This window comes from Podarcis cretensis (assembly GCF_951804945.1).
Source record: "Podarcis cretensis genome assembly, chromosome: 1".
Taxonomy (NCBI): Eukaryota; Metazoa; Chordata; class Lepidosauria; order Squamata; family Lacertidae; genus Podarcis; species Podarcis cretensis.
This window is the reverse complement of record NC_137170.1, coordinates 48,814,201-48,837,130: the sequence shown is the minus strand read 5'-3', so window position 1 is coordinate 48,837,130 and position 22,930 is coordinate 48,814,201. Positions and strand designations below refer to the sequence as shown.

The 22,930-nt window shown below is 46.4% G+C and overlaps 1 protein-coding gene and 2 long non-coding RNA genes across 3 annotated transcripts; 1 reads left to right on the top strand and 2 right to left on the bottom strand.

The window, feature by feature from the left end:
* Positions 1-580: 580 nt before the first annotated feature.
* LOC307224095 lies at positions 581-3,938 on the bottom strand. Its single transcript, XR_013842422.1, has 3 exons — positions 3,766-3,938; positions 1,983-2,092; positions 581-804 (listed from the first exon to the last, which is right to left on the bottom strand). It is a non-coding gene; the product is annotated as an uncharacterized lncRNA (long non-coding RNA).
* Positions 3,939-12,846: 8,908 nt separating this feature from the next.
* On the bottom strand, positions 12,847-17,013 carry CCDC177 (coiled-coil domain containing 177). The gene is made up of 2 exons (XM_079990115.1): positions 16,707-17,013; positions 12,847-15,598 (listed from the first exon to the last, which is right to left on the bottom strand). The coding sequence occupies exon 2, from the start codon at positions 15,577-15,579 to the stop codon at positions 13,474-13,476; it is 2,106 nt and encodes a 701-aa protein (XP_079846241.1). The 5' UTR covers positions 15,580-15,598; positions 16,707-17,013; the 3' UTR covers positions 12,847-13,473.
* Positions 17,014-17,176: 163 nt separating this feature from the next.
* LOC307224077 lies at positions 17,177-20,289 on the top strand. Its single transcript, XR_013842406.1, has 3 exons — positions 17,177-17,372; positions 17,982-18,036; positions 18,726-20,289. It is a non-coding gene; the product is annotated as an uncharacterized lncRNA (long non-coding RNA).
* The last annotated feature ends 2,641 nt before the right edge of the window (positions 20,290-22,930 follow it).

Sequence of the window (22,930 nt, the reverse complement as noted above, 5' to 3'; positions counted from 1 at the left end):
TACATCATAAAAATGTGTGTCAGTAGAATTTGTGAGGAATAAAGTTACAAGTCAGAATGGATGTAAGTCAGATTTTTAAAACTGGCCTTATCATTTTTTTGTTTCTGGACAAAAAATTATATATATATATTTGTCTCCCTCCAATATTTTTCTGATGAAAATAGAGAGGAAAAGCGAGACATTCCAGGATCATATAAAAAACCAGGCCAGACTCTATAAATCTGGAACTATCCCTGGCGGGTCTGCTGTACAGGGCTCTTAGCTTCCTTGCAAACCAGAGGTTCCCAAGTCCTAAAACTGTCATGGAGACTGGAATATATTCTTGCTGGCGCACATCCACCAAAAACAACTTCAGTTAGCATAGAAATGAAGACATTCCTGAAACAGTAATGCAGACAGGTACAGAATTTGAATAGGCACATCCATCTAAGGCACAATTTCAATCGGCATGGAAATGGAGGGACTTTAATCCTGGCACTACCAACATGGGGCCTGTGGGTGCCAGGATACCCTGAGGGCCCTGCTTTTCTCTGCAGCATAGTTCCTAGAACATCCAACTAAAATGGCCTTTCTGTGCTGCTCCTCCAGCTGCTTGCAGTTCTTTGTTATGTCCTTGCTGCAAATGCCCACTTACATTCTGACTGGAAGACAGCAGGCCTTGGGGTCGGTTGGATTAAGAGAGATGGTCTGGCAATTACAAGATGGCAGTGATCCATCCTGGCACCTCACCACCTTGCTGGAGGGGCTATACCATACCCAGTACATATCTCCACATGGGATAGAAATGTACAAAAATCCAGCTTTCTGGAATTAGATAAATGAATAAAACAACAAAACAACAATTAGAAGACAATTGCTGCTATTTAGCCCACTTGTTACAGCATTGCCAACACATCTCAATGCACACAGCCAAACTATACAAAGTTGTTCTTGCCCCTGTGCACCTTTTCCTTACCTATCGTTTGACACAATTGTGTGTCATTAGATATGATGGTATTAGATATAATTTTATCTGAAATCAGATTTCATATTTGTTTTTAGGTGCATTCCTTTCTTATAATTTAAAGAAGATGATATATTCAGAATTTATTATTTGTTTGCATTGGGACCTAATATTTTTTGGCCATTCAGGTGCATCCCACTCCACACTTTTGACATTGTTGTAACAAATCCCACCCCCAACCCCGCAACCCTGTTGGAATGATCATTTTTAGCTGAATGCTTTTCAGTTCATAAGAGAATGTGGAATCTCTGGGGAAGTTCCTTCAGTGTATTGTGTGTGTGTGCGCGTGTTCGTGTGTGTGTGTGTGTGTGTTAAAAGCACTCATTTATCCATGCACTGCTGTCTGTCATACTTAATGGGTCTCATCTGTGGCCTGGAGCTCAGCTCTCTGTTTATCTCTTGTTCTCTAGAATCTTGTATTGATTCCATGCATAGATTCTGCTCCGTTGCTATTCTGTCCTCAGTTTTTAGCTGTGAAGGAAACATTAGCTGGGAAAACAAAACCCAAAAGGTCATCATTACCTTGCTACTGTTTCCAGCCGTCTAGCTCACTGAACTCTTTTTCCATGTTAAATCAATACCCTAGTATATTTAGTCCTATAACAACATTTAAGGAGCCTTAAGTATATTTCCAATGTTTTCTTCCCACCTGACAGCTACCCAACCATTGATCTTCTGCTGTAAGCGACAAATAAAATTTGAAATGGACTTTCCACAGGTTTGTGAGCATCACATATTCTCTGTTCTGTGTGTAGATCCCACTATCTTCCATTCACACCAATGAGCACGACACAGGTGCTGTGGGCAGGGTCATTTGAAGTTCTGTACCCAGTTCAGTGTATGCCTTCTGGTGGTGCCTTTTCATGACCTGAGCAGAATGCAACCTTTTAATTGGCCAAAAGAACCTCTCTCTTTTTTAGCATAAAGAACATAAAAGTGAAGTCTCCCTGATGTAACAGGCAGGTAAGCTGCATCTTACCTGGTGATATCAGATGCAGATATAGGTTTGTGGTCAAAGTTCCTTCTTGCTGCCTTCCTGTGTAAAGAGGCAACATAGAATCTCTGGAGCAAAGCTTCTCTTCACTCCATCTGAAGATCCGAAACACAAAACTCAGCTGAATGGGGCTTTGTCAGTAAAACTATCTCAATGCCATGCCTGGAAGTAGGAATAGGCATTGGGTTTCAGATTAAGGACAGGGTAAGTCCATGGTAAATCCCAATGACACCCAATAATAGCAATATGCACTTAGAAATTGAGACATAAGGATACATACACTTTTTATTATTTTACATGTTGGGTTCTTAACTGTGGCATGGGTGTAGATGTTAACAAACATGTATAAAGTTGGTTGGTTGGTTTAATTTGTATACTGCCCTATAGATCTCAGAGCGGTTCACAAATATAAAAAAGACAAAATACATGATAAAAACAAACAAATAATTCCACAACACATTTAAACGGTCATCAGATGTCAACCAGCCAAAATGCTGTCCCATATGTGTACCTCTTGTACAACATAAAAATATAGGTCTCAGAATGGCAGAGCTTTCGGATGTGCTCCTATGCAGTCAAGGGAGAGGATCGGTCACCTAGGGGTAGTATGTGGGGGGCCAACCATGGACTTGTGATCAAAATGGGCTGCTCAGCACCAGGACACTGACTGCTCCTGTAGGCCGAGGACAGTGAACCACTTGCACCCATATATTCCTATTGATCAGACAGTTCCATAAAGTACCATTACAAATTCATATACAGATGTCACCTCTATGCCAAGAGCTTTGTTGCTTAAATCCTTACAAGCACCGAGTGCAGCTCTCTGATGGCAGTGCCTTGTCAAATCAGGTTTTTGCTTGTTTACTTGTTTTAGTTTTGGTACAGTTCCTTTTCGTTTCAGGTGTTTGTGTTTTGTTTTTACCCTCCTTAATATTTAACTGCCAATAAGTGACATTTCTACGTTTTATGATAGCAAATTCAAACTACGGTATCCTGTCTGATGGGAGTGCTAGAAAATATACTGCGGAGACTGACATCCCCACTTAAGGCAGGATCCTGAACGTGTACTTTGTCAAAGTCGTACAGGGAAGGAATCCCACTGGGGTGCCTGTTTTATGGATTGAAAGAGATGCTGGGAATTCGAGGCTGCAAGGCCAGCAGCTTTCAGCGGTATTGCATTTTACCCAGCTAAGCCAAAAACAAAACAGCCTGGTATCAGGTTCTTACCAGAAAACAGCTTCTTTCTTGCGTGTTCAAAGGCAAAGAATATATACGTGCATGTGGCGCTAACAGTATTATAAAAATAATCATTTACACACGTGTTATGGGTGTTTGTGCTGCTCTGAATTTGATTTATAATTAATGCAAGATAATTGGATTCCAATAGAGAATTGCAAGGGAGGGGGGAGTGTTTAACAAGAACTGTGCGAATATATTTGGAAGTGAGGGATAAACTGTTGGGTTACCATAGCAACAATACCAAAGAGCATAGTTAAGCCTTAACAGTGAGACATCAGGCTTTAGAAGAGCTGAGCACAAAGGCTGGTTTTTTGTTTCGTTTGGGGGTTGGACTTTTATGCTACAAAGGCTACAATCCCAAGCATAGTTACCTGAGAGTAAATCCCACTGGAATAAAACAGAGATGTACTCCTGAATAAACGTGGTTAGGATAAGGGAGTATGGCCACAGCGTGTCTTTTAATCAAAAGAGGGGGAAATCTTAATGTTTGAAGGAAAACAGTTAAGGACATGAATTATAGAGAACTCACTAAGTCATATTCCGGGTCAGGCGTGGAAAGAGTGTGTAAGGCCATCTGCTCATTCTTCCTATCTTGCCAGAATATTTGAAAGCAGCTCAGGCCAGCTGCTCCCTGGGTCCTGTAGTACCCCGAGGGAGAATAAAATGAGACAGGTTTCCAGTTGTGTGGGGCAGAGAATCAGGATTTTGTATTGGTGCCCTCCTGGTTCATCCCCTTTCTTCCCCTCCCCACCCACCAACCAACCATGGCAACATCGGCTTCCTCTTCCTTCTGAGCAAAATACTTTCATTTGCTGTTGCCTGAAGATGTCTCACACCTCTGCTGGGAATAATACAGGCACGAATTTGTGAGAAAACAGCGTGGTGCAAGCCATAATTTGCTGGATGTGAATAATGAACACGCTGCTTTTGACCAACCCCAAATTTGCCTTAAATAATATATAATCCTTCTGCACCAGGGCTAGATCATAAATATCCAGCTAACGACTTGCAGCTAAAGCTGTGATTAATTGAATAATTGAATAAGTGAAATGCAGTCTCCTACTTTACACTCAACACTTATGTCTCCTCTTGGCTCTATAATTCAGACTATCCCAGTTTTCAAAGCTCCCTTTGCTTGCAAACTGCACCTGCTTTTTATAAATCTTGTGGGCGCCCATTAAACAACGTGCTTCTCTTTTTCAAGGCCTCTGCTTCTTCTACCTTTCCTCTGCTATTCCACTTCAGACCTTTTCACCCTGCCATCAGAGAAGTTATATTCCGTAACTCCTCAGCAGCAACAGAAGCCAATCCTAACACACAGCATGGGGCAAACATCTCTCTCTGCTCCTGAGTCCCAAAAGCCAATCATACACATCAGGAGCATAGGGGCTGCAGAAGAAGCCCCAGCTGGGATTCTGCCAATGTAGTGGAACTTCTACGGAATCCTGTATCCCTTCACCCCACAAATATAGATTTAGGGGTGTAAGAAGGCATCAGTTTCCATTCTGCCCCATATTCTTTGCAAGCACCTCTGTTTCATTTCACCTGCAGTTTGGCTTCTGACAAACTTTTCGGGTGAAAAGTTATGTAGTCAGTTATATTATACAACACCATGCATTTCAATACAAAAGAAACACAATGTAAATTGGAAAAAAGGAACAACATAAACATAAACCACTTCCACTTCCTTAACGACCCATAGTGAGGGGGCCATTCCCTCACCAAGAAGCTGCTCTGACTGTTCCAGTAAGTTAATCCTTGCTAGATCCAGGAATTAGAAGGGGACTCAGGCATACAGCCTAGTCTCCGTCCCCCCGCTCCCCAACAATATCATTTGCGGAGATGAAAATAACAACAGCAGCAAATATCAATATATAGATTTTTGGCTGGACTGATTACCATTTTGGTTATAGGACAAATAAGTGAACATCAGGAATTTCTGTTCCCATCTCCATGTTCATCAGAATTCTCTGACATCCCTAATAGGGTTACGTCCTAAATGTCTCACTTTCTCCTGCTAGCTGGAAATAGCCACTTAACCTTTGCTCTGTTTTCCCACCTATTAGGAAGCCTTACTTTCTCCTTTGAGCCAGACCTACTGCTCAGTTAATAACCTCCTGCACTATTAAAAGCTCCTCCCCATCCTTCTCGCAAAGTATTGGAAGACACAAGAACTCCCCACACTGGAAGAATGGCAGACGAAAGTGATTGACTTTATGGGATTGGCAGAAATGACTGGCAGAATCCATGACCAAGAGAAAGAGACGGTGGAGGAAGACTGGAAGAAGTTCAAAGCTTATCTTAAGAACTGTTACAATATTGATGAGTGCTAAAATGTCAAGGGAAAGGAAGATACAGAATTGCAGCGGAAATTGTTTGTTGAAATAAGATGAAATTGAGAAAGATAATAAGTTTTAATTAATTGGAGTAAAGGGTTGCTGAAAAATTGTAAAATATTGGATGCAAAAAGGGTGAGGTATGGGGAAGTCCGAGAAAGAAGGCTTATGAAAATGAGGTTATGAAATTATATCTGTGTGTTTGTTTTTGTTTGTTGATGTGTGTATGCTGTTTTGTCTTAAAATTGGAAAAATAATAAAAATTATATATATATATATATATATATATATATATATATATATATATATGTAAAAAGCTCCTCCCTCCCCCCACCCCCGCCATGAAGTATTATTTCTTGGCACATACTGCCCAATACACTTGGCTGCCCAAAATAGTGATGGAGATGTGTGTGTGGAATGGTGTGTGTGCTTTCTAGGTATCACGTCAATGGAGGACGCGGAAGGTAGGAGGCTACAACCCCATTCACCCACCCCACTCTCTGCATATCCAGGGAAAGCTTCTCTTGAAGCATGAACTGCTTCCAGAAGCCGTGCTGAAGCCAGAGACCACAGGATGAGGCCCCCTCCCTGACGGCCAGGGTTTAGCCTCTTGAGCATCTCCCACGTGTTGGCTGTGTTATCTGCCAGAGGCAAATCCTTAAACTCAGGATCAAGAGATAAACTCTTTGTAATTAAACTGCTGCCTTAGGCAATATTTTCCATATCTTTGCTGCACGGCTTGGGTATGGCGGGTTTCCAGACTTCCGCCCACCCATTCCCAGTAACCCGCCAGTAAAGTCTGCTACCATGAGATCTTCAGAAAGGGTTACATTATTAACCCTTTCAGAAATTGCCATGATCTCTTCTATTAACAGTCTGGAGGATACTGCAGCCTAAGTGGGGCATTTCGATTGTGAGTGCATGGAGCCATATGGCACAGACATTTACGCTGTGTGAAGAAGACATAGGAGCATCAGCACCCAGCAGTATTTTTGTGTGACATCCAAATATAGCTGATGCATGCAGTTAACGTTTGGAAAAGCGGTTCTTTCCCTCTTTTCAGAGGCTATGCTCTGCTAAATGAATGTAATTGGAGTGAAATGGAGCAAAAAGGATCAGGATTGAGGCTAACCCAGGATTTTTTGAAACTTTCATTTGTTTTGTTTTTTAAATGTATTTTTATTAAAGATTTTCTTGGTTTACAAAAGTATGTGCAATCTCTCTCTCTCTCTCTCTCTCTTTCTCCAAGTAACATTTTTAACAGATCAGTTTCATTTGTTGAGACATTAGGAAGAAAAGAGGGAAAGAGGTGGAGGGAGGGAAAGGTGAGTGGGGGTGGGGTGGGGGTGGGGGTGGGGTGGCAATGTTTCTATCTTACTTAATATATGTGGGGTTTTGTGTCAGCGTCGCTTCTAGAGGTTCTCTGCTATTCACTTGTGTTCCTTTGGCGGTGAGAGAGTGAAACTTTCATTTGTCATGTTTCTGTTGGTCTTCCAGCCCATCTCCCTTCAACCACATCAACTAATTGAGCCCTCCGCTGCTCCCCTAAAAGAGCTGCTCTGAAAGAACATTCCCTGGAAATTCAGGTTCTGGCCAGTGGCATAGGAAGGGAGGTGCTGTGGATGTGGTTTGTCCCAGGTGTAATCACTGAGGGGGGGGTGACAAAATGGCAAAAATATGTGTTTTCAATATATATATTTAATTGGGCTCACTACACTTTTTATTTTTAAAAAATAACTCCCACTCCCCCCTTCCATGCCACTGGTAGCAGGTGAGGTGGGGGGCACACGTCTCTCCTGAGGGGGAGGCAGCGGGCGGATTGGCTGCAAGCTCCGCGCTGCTTTTTCGAGGAGCTGAGGGGGAGGTTGCGAAGAGGCTCCATGCAGTGTGCCCTGCCTTGGCTTGCTCTGCCCCCAGCTGCAGGGCTCGTGCACTGCCCCAGGCACCTGAATGGCTAGCTACGCCGCTGATTCTGGCCTCTGTCTATTTAGCTCAGTGTCCCAGTCTGTAGGCAACTTTCTTCCCCAGTGTACTGCACATTTACAGGCTTCTATGGGAAGTACTTCTATGGTCATAATGAATTTCTGGCGAACGTGGACATTGCGGTTTCAATCCCAAGCCAGCTTCTCTCCCCACCCCAACCCTGTACCTCCATCCTCCTTCTTTGTATAGTGTGGTGTAGTGGTTAAGAGCGGTAGATTCGCAATCTGGTGAACCGGGTTCGCGTCTCCGCTCCTCCACATTCAGCTGCTGGGTGACCTTGGGCTCGTCACACTTCTTTGAAGTCTCTCAGCCTCACTCACCTCACAGAGTATTTGTTGTGGGGGAGGAAGGGAAAGGAGAATGTTAGCCGCTTTGAGACTCCTTCGGGTAGTGATAAAGTGGGATATCAAATTCAAAAAAGAAGAAAGAAGAAGAAGAAGAAACATCCATGCTGATGAAGCTTCGGATGGACTGAAAAGTTAGCTTGCTAATTCACGACATTTTGATTAGTACATTTGATACATTTGGTATGTTTGGTACAGGATCATTGGAAATATAAGTGGCAAATTAACTTTCAGCTATGCTTGCTAATTTAACCTTCCCATTTCTCTGATTAGCTTATTTGGCTAGTTTCCTTTCTGAGAAAAGCTTATTTATTTTGCACGCAGAAAACTGACAAATAGCACCCCAGGAGATAACATCATTATCCCTGCTGTGATATATGTGGCAGTACTTCTATGGGAAGTACCAAAGCCAGTTAGATTAGCAATTCATAGGGGGGAAACCTGAAGACCTAAGTGATTTTGAACATGATTTTGCATGCGTACACTAACAAAAATTTGGGTGGAAGGTGGCCATTTCTAACCAGCTTCTTACTGTCCCACCTCTGTTAAGCTGCTATCCTGGTAACCAGGATGATCATTACAGCAATTTAGGGTTCACCACACTTCCATTAATCTCATGCCTAGAAAAAGCAGATCTGAGCAGTTCCCCTCTTGCCTCACTTTTTCCCCAGTGAAAACCTGCTCTTTGGCTTTAAATCAGAGCAAACTGCAATCCACAGAGCTAAAGAGTGGTTTCTCCCAGGGGAAAGCTGCAAGACAGGAGGAAGTGTGGATAAGGGCACTTCCAGATCGTTGCTATTTTGCGGGTGAGATTCAATTACATACTAGCAAATTTAGCTTACACAGTTAAAATGGATTTGGTGCTCGTGCGCCACAAACTTGCTCTCCCCACCCTGGACGTTTAATTTACAGCCTGAAACATGACTGGAAAGTGTGGCATAACAATTGTTTGGCGTGATGTTGCTCACGCCTCCCTGCAAACTTTGTGCTAGCAAATCTGGATGGACACTTGATAAACAAGTCATTCGCAAGTGATCCAAGTAAAAAAAATGGAGTGCCGCTTGCAATTTTAACAAAACAGCCTTTAAAAGTTCGGATTGGTGCCGTAAGTTGCTGCAGTTTCTTCAAATGCAGAGCAGCATGTGGATTTTGAGTCGTGTCATTGACAGGGTATAAATTTGCTGATAAATCAATTATTAATAAAGTGTGACCCGCAAGGGAGGCATCCGAGTGGAGCATCCAGATTCTCCCCTTCTCTCCATTTCACCATCTGCTTTGTGCAGTTGTGCCTGGCCAATGAATGCTGAAGGTTTTTGCAGTGCTGAGCCTTGCATCTTTCCCTTATCTGCATCCACAGGGCATCCTTTAGTATTTGTATTCATAAAGGTTGACCACTGGTACTTACTGCTGTGGCGGAGGATAAATGCACAGGGCAAAATCCCTGAAGAAAAATGCTCATGTAGTAGGTAGAAGAACAGGCACACTAATTAGTAGCAAGTCTATACAATGATACGAAGAACATGAGACAGAAAGGCCTTAACAGCATCTCGTCACAGGGAGAGCCTAACTGATTTTTGTCTCGGTGAAAAGCACCTTCCTGTATGCAGAATGAAGCTGTCATTATCTCTGTGTCAATATCCTAATATCCTAAATCGATCTTCCAAGGGCCAAACTGTGTGGCTCACATATCTGCAGGTATCTTTTCTCTAGCAATTCCTTTCGTTTTGAAGCAAAACTGGCTGCAAGTTTCAGCAGAGGGCTGGCTGGGGTGCTGGTGGTGATTACCCTCCCATGCACACAACCTACTTTTCACTCTGCAGGGAAAGATACAGGCACTTATCTCTCTTCCCACTGTGCCTTCCCCCCAGAGGAAAAGCAATTGGGGAGCAATCTTGAGTAGGAAAATATCCCAAGGGGGGGCGGGGAACAGGAGACAAACCATTGCTCTCCTTCCTGCTGATCCTCCACTCAAGACTGCAGCCTCCTCCTCCTCCTGCTGCTGCTTTAAATTTAAGTCAGAGAAGATGTCATGTGCTGCCTATAGTGTGCAGTTTGACCTCAGGTGTGCCACTAAGACTGCATCAGTGGCACAGAAGAGCAGGGACAGGCAAGGATGTAGCACTGCCACTTATTTCACAGCAGAGATTATCTATTTGCCAATTATCTGCATGCAAATAAATATTATTGTTGTTTTTATTATTGAATTGATATACTGCAGTATACCCGCAGGTCTCAAGGCAGTTCTCAGAATAAAATCAAAATATAAAACCATACAATACATGATCAAAATAGAACAACAACCCAATAGCCAGCCCCACCCCCCCACCCCCACCCCCACCCCACATTTTAAAAAGGTGATTTTAAAGCTTTTCTCAGAGAGAAACTCACCAATGGGAGAAACGGGAAGGATAAACTGGCAAGCATAGCTGAGAGTTGATTTGCCATTTCCAAAGACCCTGTATCATGACCAATCCAAATGTCATGAATTAGCAAGCTAACTTTTGAGTCCATCCGAATGCTTCATCAGCATGGATTTTAAACAAAGCGGAAGGATGGAGGTGCAGAGTTGAAGTGGGGAGAGAAGCTGGCTTGGTATTAAAGCCGCAATGTCTATTTTTGCCAGAAATTCATTTCTGTTGTGTAGTCTTAGAACGCAATGTGGATTGTCATGTAAAGTGCCTGGACTTTAATATTTATCACTACACATATAAGTTTTTTTGCTTCTCCTACTTGTCCTTAACCATATCCTATAGCCAAGAAATAAATAAATTATGTTTGTATTCATTTACAAGTTTACACATTTTGTTACTCCCAGGTTTTATATTGTTATTATCATAGATTTGTATAACTGTAGAGCTGAAAGGGACCCCCAGGAGTCATCTGGTCTGACCCCCTGCAATCCAGGAAACCACAGCTAAAGAATCCCTGACAGATCATGGCCACCTAACCTCTTAATGATACAGGTTAGATTATGCATACCCAATGGGGTGTCCTCCAGAGGCTGTAGTCTACAACTCCCACAATTGCTAAGCACTGGCCATGCTGGCTGAAACCAAGAGAAGTTAGGAGTCTAAAACATCTGAAGGACATCAGGTTAGCTACCTATGTGCTACTAGGCTGACAGGTACCTGAAACAGGGCTTTTTGGGTGGTTGCCTCAAACCTATGTAGCTCTCTCCTCCCAAAAATGTGTGGCTGCATCATTATCAGGTTGTGCTTTTTTTTTTTTTTTAAAAAAGAAAACTCTGAAGACCGTTCTTTTTCAATCTTATTTTATTAACTGCTGTGCTTGGATTAATTTGTACTGTTCCATTTTTAACTGGATGATTTTATATATCATGATATTTTATTCTGGAATTTTGTACACCACCTTGTGAGGGCCATTATGCCTCGAAAGGTGCTCTGAAATATTTTAATAAATAAGCAAATTAATTTTTTTTTAAAAAACCCACCTGGCATATATGCTCATGGTGTTGTATAGTTTATGTAAAAACAGAATTGTAAAGCCAGTCCTGATGCGTCGCCAACATTTAGCAATTCTGTTCTGTTTGGGGACATTACCATTCCTATATTAGCCCCTTCCAATACTGCAGAAGATCTCGCTTGCTAAGTTAAGTTGTTACCATATTAATAAGCAACCAAATAACGAACATTACAACTTATTTCTGCATAGTGCAATTTTCAGGGGGACAATCGTGCTTCCTTAAGAGACTCGTTCTACGATACTCAGAGAGAGGAATTTAGTGTTGCACTATTATGATGGTTCTGCGGGTGCAAGTATTTCTGCTTGCCAGGTGAAACAATTTCCCTTTTCCTCCCCCTGCTCCCCGTTCTTGGGGTTCTCCTGACCCCCCCCCAGCCCACAGTGCTAATTTGGAGGGAGATGGAGGGGGGGAGCTCCATTCTGCTAGTGGGACTCATTCTGCTGCTAACACAACTGTTTAGTTCAAAGTTGTAGAAATGTCTTAGAATAAGAGACTTGGAAGGGACCCTGAGGATCATCTAGTTCAGGTGTGGCCAAACTTGGCCCTCCAGCTGTTTTAGGACTACAACCCCCATCATCCTTAGCTAACAGGGCCAGTGGTCAGGGGTGATGGGAACTGTAGTCCCAAAACAGCTGGAGGGCCAGGTTTGGCCACCACTGATCTAGTCCAGCCCCCTGCGATTCAGGAGCTGTCCCATAAGGAGATTGAACCTGCAACCTTGGCATAATCAGCACCACACTCTAACCAACTGAGCTATCCAGGCTGATATGATCCCATGCTGAGCAGAGATATTACAAAACTCATTTGGTTACAAGATATGTCTCCATACACTATTATTAGCCTCACTTGACAAACAACTGAAATAATTTGACTAGACCTTATTTCATGCTGTGAAGGACATCCAATATGTAGGTGGTTCATAAGCTTTCGCCTGCAGCTAGTTCCACTTGTGTATACATTTAGCTGCTATTAATGTTTTGGATAAGTGGAGATGTTACTTTCAGCATACAGCTCTCTGATCAGGCACGATACTTTCTTCTTATATTGGGCACATTGGTCTAAACGGGTTTTATCCAATAATCTAGGTATGGTACTACAGGAACATACCGGTACCTGGAATGCAACAAGATAACCGAGTTTCAAGGTGGTTTTAAACACTTTTGGTGCAATTATTCCTACAGGTCAATATTTGCAACATTTGCCTGTTCTTTCTACTACATTTCTTGTAAAAAGTGGGTGGCATCCATTGGTGTCTACCCATTGATGGAAGGCATTCAGCAGCAGAATGAGGGGAGCAAGCATTTTTGTGATTCCTACTACAGCTTCAGCTCTAGAGGAACCATGGGAGGCTGCATGAGTTGGGGGGAACTGCTGAAAATTGCCTCCCTTTCCTGTTCCACTGAGGATCCCTTCCTTCAGCAATGGACACAGCTGGATGCCACCCAATAACTCTCAGCAAAAAGTTAATGAAAGGAGCTTTAAAACACCTCCCATATGTTTATAATTTTATTTGCACCAGAGTTTCTGCATATTGCTTAATGCCATAGATCAGGCCTAATCAGAATTTTACTTGCATTTTTTTTGTCTAGAAATGTCCATTACAAGCTCCAGTGTTTCCATTCCAAGAGCATGGATAAAGTGCACCATATGAGCCAAAACACTGTAAAATACACTCGTCTTTATATATTAAAGGGAGTGCAAGTCCCAGCATGCAAATGCTGCAGCCTGATTCAAAGCGAATGGCGTCCAAATTAAGTGTGAGGTGTATAAAAAAAGGAAGTAGCTGCTTGTCTGGTAATTTCTTCAGGAGGAATTGAAATGGCCTGTGATTTTCTGAGGAGCTTTTACTGCAGCACTAGGTTGTAGAAAATTTATTTGTCCCTGTTTTGAGCCTTGTAAACAACATTTTCTTCAGTGAAGGGTAAGATATACCTTTTCCTCTGCAGGAATGGCAGAAACAGGTGTCTGAACAAATGCAGTTTGAAAAAGTTCTGTGAAGTAGCTGCCAAAGTTTCTGTGCTCCCCTGAAACAATAAATAAGGTTTTAAAAAAAGGTTTTGCCACTTAACTGAAATAGAAAAAAAGACTGTTTATTTCTTAACCAGGCTGGCCTGCAATTCCGCCTCAAAGGCCATCCTGTCAAAGGTACGTATGTTCATCTCTTCCCGGACTTTTTCTCGGACATGGAACGACGCCCGAGCAACAGACCGGGCATTTTCCAAGACATTTTTTTTCTCCTTACAGATCTGTTCACTCCGCTCCAGCTTCTTCTCGATGGACTGCAAGATCTCCCTGCGACGGATGTCTTCGTTCTCTTCCACCTTCCTCTTGTTCACTTTCTGCACCTTCTCCTTCTCCAGCCGGCTCTGGACCACCTTCTGGGCCTTCTGCTGCACCACTTCCTCGGCCACCTGAGCCGCATGCTGCAGCTTCCGCTCGGAAGCCCTGGCCAATGCCTTCAAGTATTCCTTCTGCTCCCGGTCCCTCCTCTCCGCTGCCCTCTTGGCCCTCTGGATCTGCATCTCCTCCCGCTTGGCTCTCTCCCTCAGCTCCTGGTTCCTCTTCTCCACCAGCTGCTCGTACTTCTCCTGGGCCTTGTTGAGGCTCCCTTCCACAGAAGCCCTCAGCACCGCCTTCTCCTCGGCCTCCTGCTTGGCCTTCTCCTTGAGGATGATCTCGTGCTTCCGCTTCTCGGCCTGGTTGAGCAGCCGCTTCTCCCTCTGCAGCAGCTGCTCCTTCTTCAGCTTCTTCTGGGTGGCCAAGGACAGCTTCTCTTGCAGCAGCTGCACCTCTCGCTCCATGGCCTCTTTCTTGACCTCCTCCTGAGCCTTCAGGTTGTGCTCTTGGTGGCGCTTCTTCTTCTTGTCATCCAGGAGGGCCTTCTCCTGCCTCTCCCGCCTCATCTTCTCCTGCTTCTCCAGGTGCTCCCGCCACTTCTCCTCCTGCTGCCAGCTCTGCTTCTGCTTCAGCAGGGCGGCCGCCTGCTCCTCGTGGCTCACCTTGCTGCGCCGCCTCTCCAGCCGCGACTCCCACAGCTGGTGGCACTGCAGCAAGGCCCTCTGCTTCTGCCTCTCCTCCCGCTCCCTCCTCTGCTCCGCCTGCCTCCGCTGGATGTCCCACTGCAGGTGGGCACTGTACCTCTGCTCCTTCAAGATGCTCTCCTCCTGCTGCTTGGCGATCATCAGCGCCGCGATCTTCCGGTCCCTCTCCGACACCTCCTTGAGGCCCTTCTTCCTCTTCACCTCCTTGACGATCCTCTCCACCTTCTTGGCCGTCTGGGGCGAATGGCTCAGGTCGCCCAAGCTGAAGCTGCGGCCTACTAGGGCTGTCATGGTTGCCACCGTCTTAGTCCTGGGCAGCTCCTTGGGCCACTTGTCCCGGAAACTGTCTCCGCTGTAGGAGGAGGAGGCCCCGGAGTCGGAGGAGGTTTTGGTGGAGTGGCCATCCCTCCTCTTCTGCAAGGAGTCCAAGGAGTGGCTCTTCTTGGTCCTGGCGCCCGTGGGAGCAGCAGAAGCAGCAGCAGCAGAAGCAGCAGCAGGAGGAGGCGGCAAGCAGCCGGTCCTGGTCTGCCCTACTGGGGTGCAGCTGCCGCTGGTGCTTTTGAAGGCGATCCTGGGCGCCGGCGAGGAAGGCAGGCTGGCGGTGAGGAGCGGCGTGAAGAGCCTCCTCTTCTCCTCGCGGATAATCCTTTCCCTTTCCTCCCGGCACTGCTGCAGCTTCCTCTGCCGGTCCATCTCGTAGACCTCGTAGAGGCCGGCGGCCACGCGCATGGAGCGCCCGGGCGCCTCTTTGACCAGCTCGCCCAGCGAGCGCGGCAGCAGCTCCACCGGCTTGACGGCGCAGCGGGCGCACGCCTCCAGCGAGCGCGGGCTGGTGAGCACATAGCGGCTGCCCTCGGCCTCGGCGCAGTCGAAGTTGTACAGGTCCAGGTGGAGCATCGGCGATTCCTCGCGCAGCTGCCCCGCCTCTCCGCCAGGAGGAGCCGCCGCTTCCGCCGCCGCGCCCGAGGCGGACGCCGGAGAGGCACCATCCGCCGCCGCCGAGGAGGAGGAGGAACTGGCTGCTGCTGCTGCTGCTGCTGCTGCTGCCGGGGCCGCCGCCGCCGAGGCCTCGTCTCCACCTGCTGCTGCTGCTGCTGCTGCGCTCCCGGGCTCTGCGTCTTTCTCCTCGCCCGCATCCGCCACCGGATCCACCATGCCTGGCTTCCTGCAGGATCTGCGAGGGAACGAAAGCAAAAACAGAAGCAGCGAAATCAGGAGGATCAATCGTAAAAATAACCTCGCCGGGATTTAATCTGCTGCCATCGAGGGATTAGCCGGCATCTGCGTCTCCATGGCCTGGGGGGGGGCGCAGTGGGAAGCAGCGGAACCCACAACCTTTCTCCACCCCCCCATAGCACCCGGGCAAGATCCATCCGGGGAGACTCCCCGCACCGTGGCAGGGGTGCCAACTTGAATAAAATATTGGGGGAGGGGCACCCCGCATAATCGATCACAAGACATGGTGCAGAGAGGCACACTATTTGAATGGCAATGCTTGGGTGTGTGTGTGTGTCAAATATTTTATTGAGGGGGTCGAAGGGAGCTCGGCCCCTAGGAGTTGGCTTCTATGCACCGTGGCTCTTGCCCCAGTGACTGGAAGGAGAAAGAGTGCGGAGTTTTGCGAGAAGTTGCAAAGTCGTCCTGAGTAACGGGAGATCAAGGGGAGGGGAACCTAACGCCGGTGTGTGTGTGTGTGTGAATGGGCGGGATCCCAACCGAAGCTCCGCCGCCCCAAACGCTTCTCCCTCCGCCCTGGGCAACGTGGATGATTAAGGTTAGCCTCCCCCATATAATGAGATGGGAGAGAGGGGCGCTGAAGAGGTCCCCCTCCCTTCCGTCTCCCCAGCCCCCTCGCACCTGCCCTGCTGTCTATCTTGCAGCCCCACCGGAGAAAGGGGAGGGCGGGTAGGTGCGGGGACGACAGAGGGGATCAGGATCCCAAAGCGCCTCTTTCTAACGCAAGCTCGCTTTTCCTCCGGGTCCCGTGAGACCGACCTCTCCGCGGTTTCCCCGGTTCTGGACAAGCCTCCGCCTCGTCTCCCTGCCGCTGGGATGCAGCGCCGCTCCCCAGAAAACACCCTGATGGGGAACAGCCATCCTTGGAAAGCCTCCGACACTCTCCTCCAGCTACAGCGGTGAGCTGCCTGCCCCTCCCGGCGACCCTTCCATTCCCACCCCCGCCCCATAGCAAAACGTGCATCAATCGATCAGTCCCCTCGCCGCAGACAAAAACATCTTGGGGGGGGGGGGGCGAAGAGGGGGAGGGGGTGCCGATCACTCACCGTTTGGGCTTTCGGGGGCTCCGCGGGCTTTCGATGATGTAGCACCAAACGGGTATTGGTGTGTGTGTGAGTGTGTCGTGTGGGGGGCAGATCAGGTTACGGGCGGCAGCAGCAGCAGTGGCGGCTGCGGCGGCCTCTCCATGGCGCCCGGCAACCCCCGCGCAGAGCCTCTGCCCACGGCCGGGAGGAGGCAGCTGGCAGGTGCCTTGGGCTGCGCAACCCCTAGCATGTTGTGGCTCCTAAGCTGAAGGTGGAAGAGGACAGCGACTGCCCATCTCCGCCGCCACCGGCCTCGCTCGCGGGGCTCCTGCCTCCCTCCCTCCCTCCGCCGCCGCCGCCGCCTTCGGAGCTCCGCCTGCGAGGATGCGATGGAGCCTCCGCTGCTGCGCTGCTGCTGCTCCGCGGGAAGGAGAGACGCGCGAGGAACGCTGATCCGCGCCACTTGCCGCGAGACGGGGGACGCGGGGAGGAGGAGGAGGAGGAGGAAGGAGGGGTCTCAATAAGAGAGGAGGGGATGGAGCGTACTGCGAGTTTTCTTGCCCTTGCGTATTTCCCCATGTGCCTTTTGAATAACCCTCACGCCTGCCTCTACGGCTCAATGCGAGTGATAGCCAACAGTGGCTCTCTGAGTATGACTAAGGTTGGACATCACTAGGATTTCAGTAGGTAAGAACTTATACCTGAGTTTGTTTATTTCCTCCTCCCTCCCAATCTGTTTTCCTTTTGTGTCCTGTAGGCAGGGACAAGGACTGTCTTATTTGTAGCCATGCACTTTGAGAACCTTTCTTGGAGAAAAGCTATTAAAATAAATAAATGTGAAAAATCCCTTTTGTGAAAACCTTCATACGTGGTATCTCCATAATCCTTACAACAGCTTTGTAAGGTTGGCCAGCAGCACTATCCACATTGCAGATGATGGCAGGGGTGGGGAGACCGCAGCTCAGATGATAGGGCATGTAGCACGTGGACTATATCTTTGTGGCCTGGTGCTGCTGTGCACACTTAGAATTTGTGCAGGGAGCGGGGGGACTTGGTGATGGGGAAAAGTGAGAAAGGGATTGTTGTGTGTGAAACCCCAAATACCCAATACAAAACTCAATTCAAGCAACTGGGGGTTCTAGGATAGGCCACCCCATACAATTAAGCAAGGGAAGGGGCAAACATGCTGGAATATATAACTGTTGTTCTCATGTCTCACTCCCTTTCTCCATTCTCCTACATACAGCAAGACTACATCTTGTTTGACCATATTGCTGTAACATTTGCTCCCAACAGGCTCCCTCTGTTGGCAAAGGACACTCTAACCAATGTCACAACTGGATAAATGCAGGTAAGCATCTCACAGCAGTGGACAACTTTGGGCTTTAAAATTTGGTACAACACCAAAATTCAGTTCACTCCCCCTTCCCCGCCTCTTGCTTTGTTTGCCATTGTTGCTGGCAAACAACAAGGGTCCCTGCGAGACCCTTTTGGCTCTGTGCCCAGTGCAGGCTAACTGGTCGCTCTCCCCTATATCTGCCTCTGCTCACAGCTTGAATGCACAAAACAGACAACCACTTTGCACACAGTTTCACTACAACCCCAACGGGGGCGGGGGGAGGAGGACTATAATCACAGTTTCTATGATTTCTCCCCAAGCCCCAATAGTGGTACAGTGGTACCTCGGGTTACATACGCTTCAGGTTACATACGCTTCAGGTTAAGAACTTTGCTTCAAGATGAGAACAGAAATTGTGCTCTGGCGGCGCGGCAGCAGCAGGAGGCCCCATTAGCTAAAGTGGTGCTTCAGGTTAAGAACAGTTTCAGGTTAAGAACGGATCTCCGGAATGAATTAAGTACTTAACCCGAGGTACCACTGTACTGACAGAGCACCCATTTGGTACCATTCCCTCTTCCCTCTCACCTCCTCACAACACCTTCTATGTTTCTAAGTCCAGGAACCATCTGCTCCAGCTGCTGACTATTGCTCATCGCTCACTGTGAGTCTGTCTCTGCTCATCATAGACTGCTCTCCCCCAGGTACAGGATCCATCCCACCACTTGTTCTGTGATAACGTGAAGAGTGGCCCAGCAACAGTCACCTGGGTGCACCCAGCTGTTCCTCCAAGGAGTGGTTAACCTGCTTGCTCTGGGCAGTTTCCTCTATTCTTGCAAGGTTCGTGAGAGAAGGTGCAAAAGTTGATGGTGCTCCGAACATAAAGCAACAGTATCTCCCCTCTGATCACAGGCAATAAAACAGTCTGGGTTTTATCGTTATAAGATGCAGTAGAGAACATTCAGTAATAACCTCAAACTGATCAGAGAAATATTGAGCATGATATTTCCTACATACACAGGCTGCCCTTGGCTTCATGAAGATCTGCCCTGCAACATGCCCACTCTCTGTGCTGCCAGAAACGCCTGGGCAACACAAGTTGGGGCAACGCAACTTTGAGCCATTTTGATGTTGCAAATGGATGCTAAGATTTATTTCTTGTTCTCAACTGGATCTACATAACTGCCCCTTAACATAAGTTCTCTGGGCAGCCTGCAAAACACATATAACAATTAAAATGCAATATGAAACAGCATTGGGAAAGCTTTGGCCCTCCAGATTTTGTTGGAAAAGAAATCCTGACATCCCTGACCATCGGTCGTACTGCCTGGGGCTGATGGGAGTTGGAGTCCAACAACTTTTCAGGACCTTGGGTCTGATGATGGGCCCCATAACATCGCAGCCGAAAAATGTGGTTCCAATTAGGGAACTGGCCATGTGTCTCCTTGAGATGAGTGAAATGTATCTGGTTGGCCCCTGTGAGAACAGCATGCTAGATTAGATGGGCTATTGGCCTGATCCAGCAGGTGGTTCTTGTGTTCTTATCCCCAGCTCTCTTCATTCACACATGATGAAATCCTAAGCATATTTACTATGAATAAGTCTCAGTGAGCACAGCTGCACTTTCAAGGAAACGTAAGTAGGATCTGGCTGTTAGTTAAAGAAGTGGTTCCCAATTAGGGGTCCAGAAAACACACCCAGGGGGTCCGCGGCCCCATCCCTTGCCTCCCCACAACTAATTTTTTTGTCATTTTTGCATGGTAACATCACAGATTCAATTGTCTTGTTTCAGCACTGTGCAATTTTTTCAATATATTGACCAAACTCGCTTTTTAAATCACACTGTGATAATGATTTTGACCTGGCAATATGCGGCAATATATTGCTCCTTGTGTGAGGTAGAGCAGGGCAGCCGATTTCAAGGCACCTCTGATCTCGGCTGATAAACACTGCTGATCTGAGCTGCCTTCCTTCAAGCTGAGGGAAAACAGAGCTGATTACCCTCACTTCAAGACTCCATGGCACTACCTTCGATCTCTGAGGCTACTTCTTCCCTCATCCCCACACCTGATCTCAAATTTAAGACATCGTGATATATCAGATCATCGCAATGTTTAGCTGCTGATATCTGTTTTCCAACATCATGATATATCACTCAGCCCTAGTCTGTTTTTTAGTATGCCTAAAATCCCTTGCTCATTAGGGGCTACCCCACATTTTTTTCAAAAAAATTGCTTTGCACAGGTAACCACCATAGAGTTATCAAAATTTTCAAAGGTAGGGGGTCTGTGGATTGGCTTTTGAAAAATCGAGGATAAAACAAAATTGCCTGCTGCTGATTTTGTCATTCACATGCTAAGAACAAGAGGCACATACTGAGCTTGCCATGGGGAAGCTTCCAAAATCTAATATTTTCCTGAAATGTTAGATATTTTAAAGTCACAAGAAAGTCAATTTTGACTTGTCAGCATTTGCATAGAACAGGCTTCTTCAACTTTGGCCCTCCAGATGTTTTTGAGACTACAATTCCCATCATCCCTGACCACTGGTCCTGCTAGCTAGGGATCATGGGAGTTGTAGGCCAAAAACATCTGGAGGGCCGAGGCTGAGGAAGCCTGGCATAGAATCTATTAGTCCAGTGTGGTTTGTGTAGGACGGTTTGTAGGATCACTTACTTTGGCTGGCATGCTTGTCTGTGTGCACACGCATGCGTATACCACATCGATGCTTCATTTTCATGCCACATATCTGGGATTGTTGCCAGCATTGGAGATTGCTAGAAGAAAAGCTTTTGAACTATGATAATGTTTGGAACAAGCCTCGGTGCCAGATGTTGAAGAGTTAATCCTGTAGAAATACAGAAATCAGCTGACCGTGGTTTAAATGAGCTGCCCTTGAAATTAGCATGCATTAAGGTTTGCATTGATGTTAATTGGAGATTTCCTCTTTCCTGGGTCCTTTCAATTGCTATATGTGGGTTAACCAGACCAAAAAAACAAAAACAGCCCCACAGCAAACCCCTGGACACAGAGAATATAGTTTATACCAACAGAAAAAAATGTTGTCTTGACACATACTTTTAAAGCGTTCTCTTCTAATTACAAGGCAAAGTAAACAAACAGAAACATCTGCCTTATTAACATAATTTCAAAAATGGCTGGAAGTGAAAGACTTTACAGTTCGAATTGAAACTGACAGTTTCTGCAGCAGTGTGTAAAATCATAGAGCACAGAAAATATAGTTGCCATGTGAAGAAAGGAGTGTCACAGTTTAGGAGCTGGAGGGCCACACATTCCCCATTCTTGGATTAGACAACAATAAAAGCTACTCTGAAAGCTCACGTTCAATGTTGACAGGAAGGAAGTAATTTGCAGAGCAACTCATAACTATAATTATGCTTTGAGAGAAGATAGTGCTGTTGGCTGAATGGCCACAATATCCTGGACAAGCTTATAGGAAGGAAGGGCAAAGTACACAACCAGAAAATACAAAAATGGTATAAAAGGGGCAGACATGACCCTGGCAACCCACGATACACCACTAGTGGCAACCCACCATGGACTCAAATGATGATAATGCTCATATGTTGTCCATAGAGAAAGAGCCTATGAACTCAGGGTGATGAGGACACTGTCAGGGACTGGCTGAATGGTGAGGAAGACCCGAAGACCCCAGGGAAGCCTCAGAAGAGAAGAGCTCTGAGCTGGGAGAGTGGTAGTGGGACAATGAAGACAGAGGAGGAATGGGGGGATGCTGAACAAGAAACAGGCTTGAGTGAGAGAGAGAAGGAGAACACTGCAGACATAGAACAGGAAGCTGAGGAGGAGGTGGGGGGTAAAGCTGAGACAGATTCACAGGAGCAGGCAGGGCCTACTGTGTTTAGCTCTCCTCCCCGCTTGTCTCTGAGGAGGACTCAGAGGGTGTTGCATGCTACAGAGCAGAGAGCTCAGAGAGCCCCTCTCCAGCGGAGTTTAAGACTGCTGGGAAGACACACGGGTGGGGAGGAGGCTTAGGAGGAAGTGGGAGATCCAGAACTCTAGTTCTGTGAATGTCTTCACTAGGGCCAGTCATACCCTAGTAGCATACCCTCCAACATCCCTCCAAATAGGGATGTCCATCATAATCATAATTTTACTATTTATATCCCACCCATCTGACTGGGTTGCCCAGCCACTCTGGGTGGCTTCCAACATATATAATAATAATAATAATAATAATAATAATAATAATAATTACATATTAAACATTTTATAAAAACCTTTCCTATACAGGGCTGCCTTCAGGTGGCTTGAGGTCAGATAACTCCTTACTCTCCAACATTTTTCTGATGAAAATCCTACCATACCCTCCAATATTTCTCGGATGAGAATACGGACATTCTAAGGAAAAGCGGGACATTTCAGGATCAAATCAGAAATTGGGATGGCTTCTGTAAATCTGGGAATGTCCCTGCAAAATAGAGACACTTGGAGGGTCTGCCGTAAGTTTGTGTGTGTTCTATTGCCTTGAATAAAGAATTAACTTTATTATTCATCCCTGAGTCTTCATGCTGAACCAACCCTGACAGACTCCAGCACCTCAGCACATGCAACAGCCACTAGTCATGCTATGTTCTTATTGTCATGAGTTCATTGTCTGTCCCTGCATAGGCAGCTTGTGGGCATTATTGCCAGTATAGTTCCTGATTGGCTTCTGCATTTTCTGCTAGGGTGTTTTCCTCTTGCCCTGGACTGAGCATGGATTGGATATAGCGGCCGTTCTACCAGTGCAGTGGTGGCATATCTCCTGTGCTGGGTTAATATGAATATAAGATTGCTCAGCCCAGCTTGCATTGTGCTTAATTTTGGAGGAAGAAACACAGATTTTACACTGATTCAGATCCAGATAAGATTTCACATTTGGGTTTAAA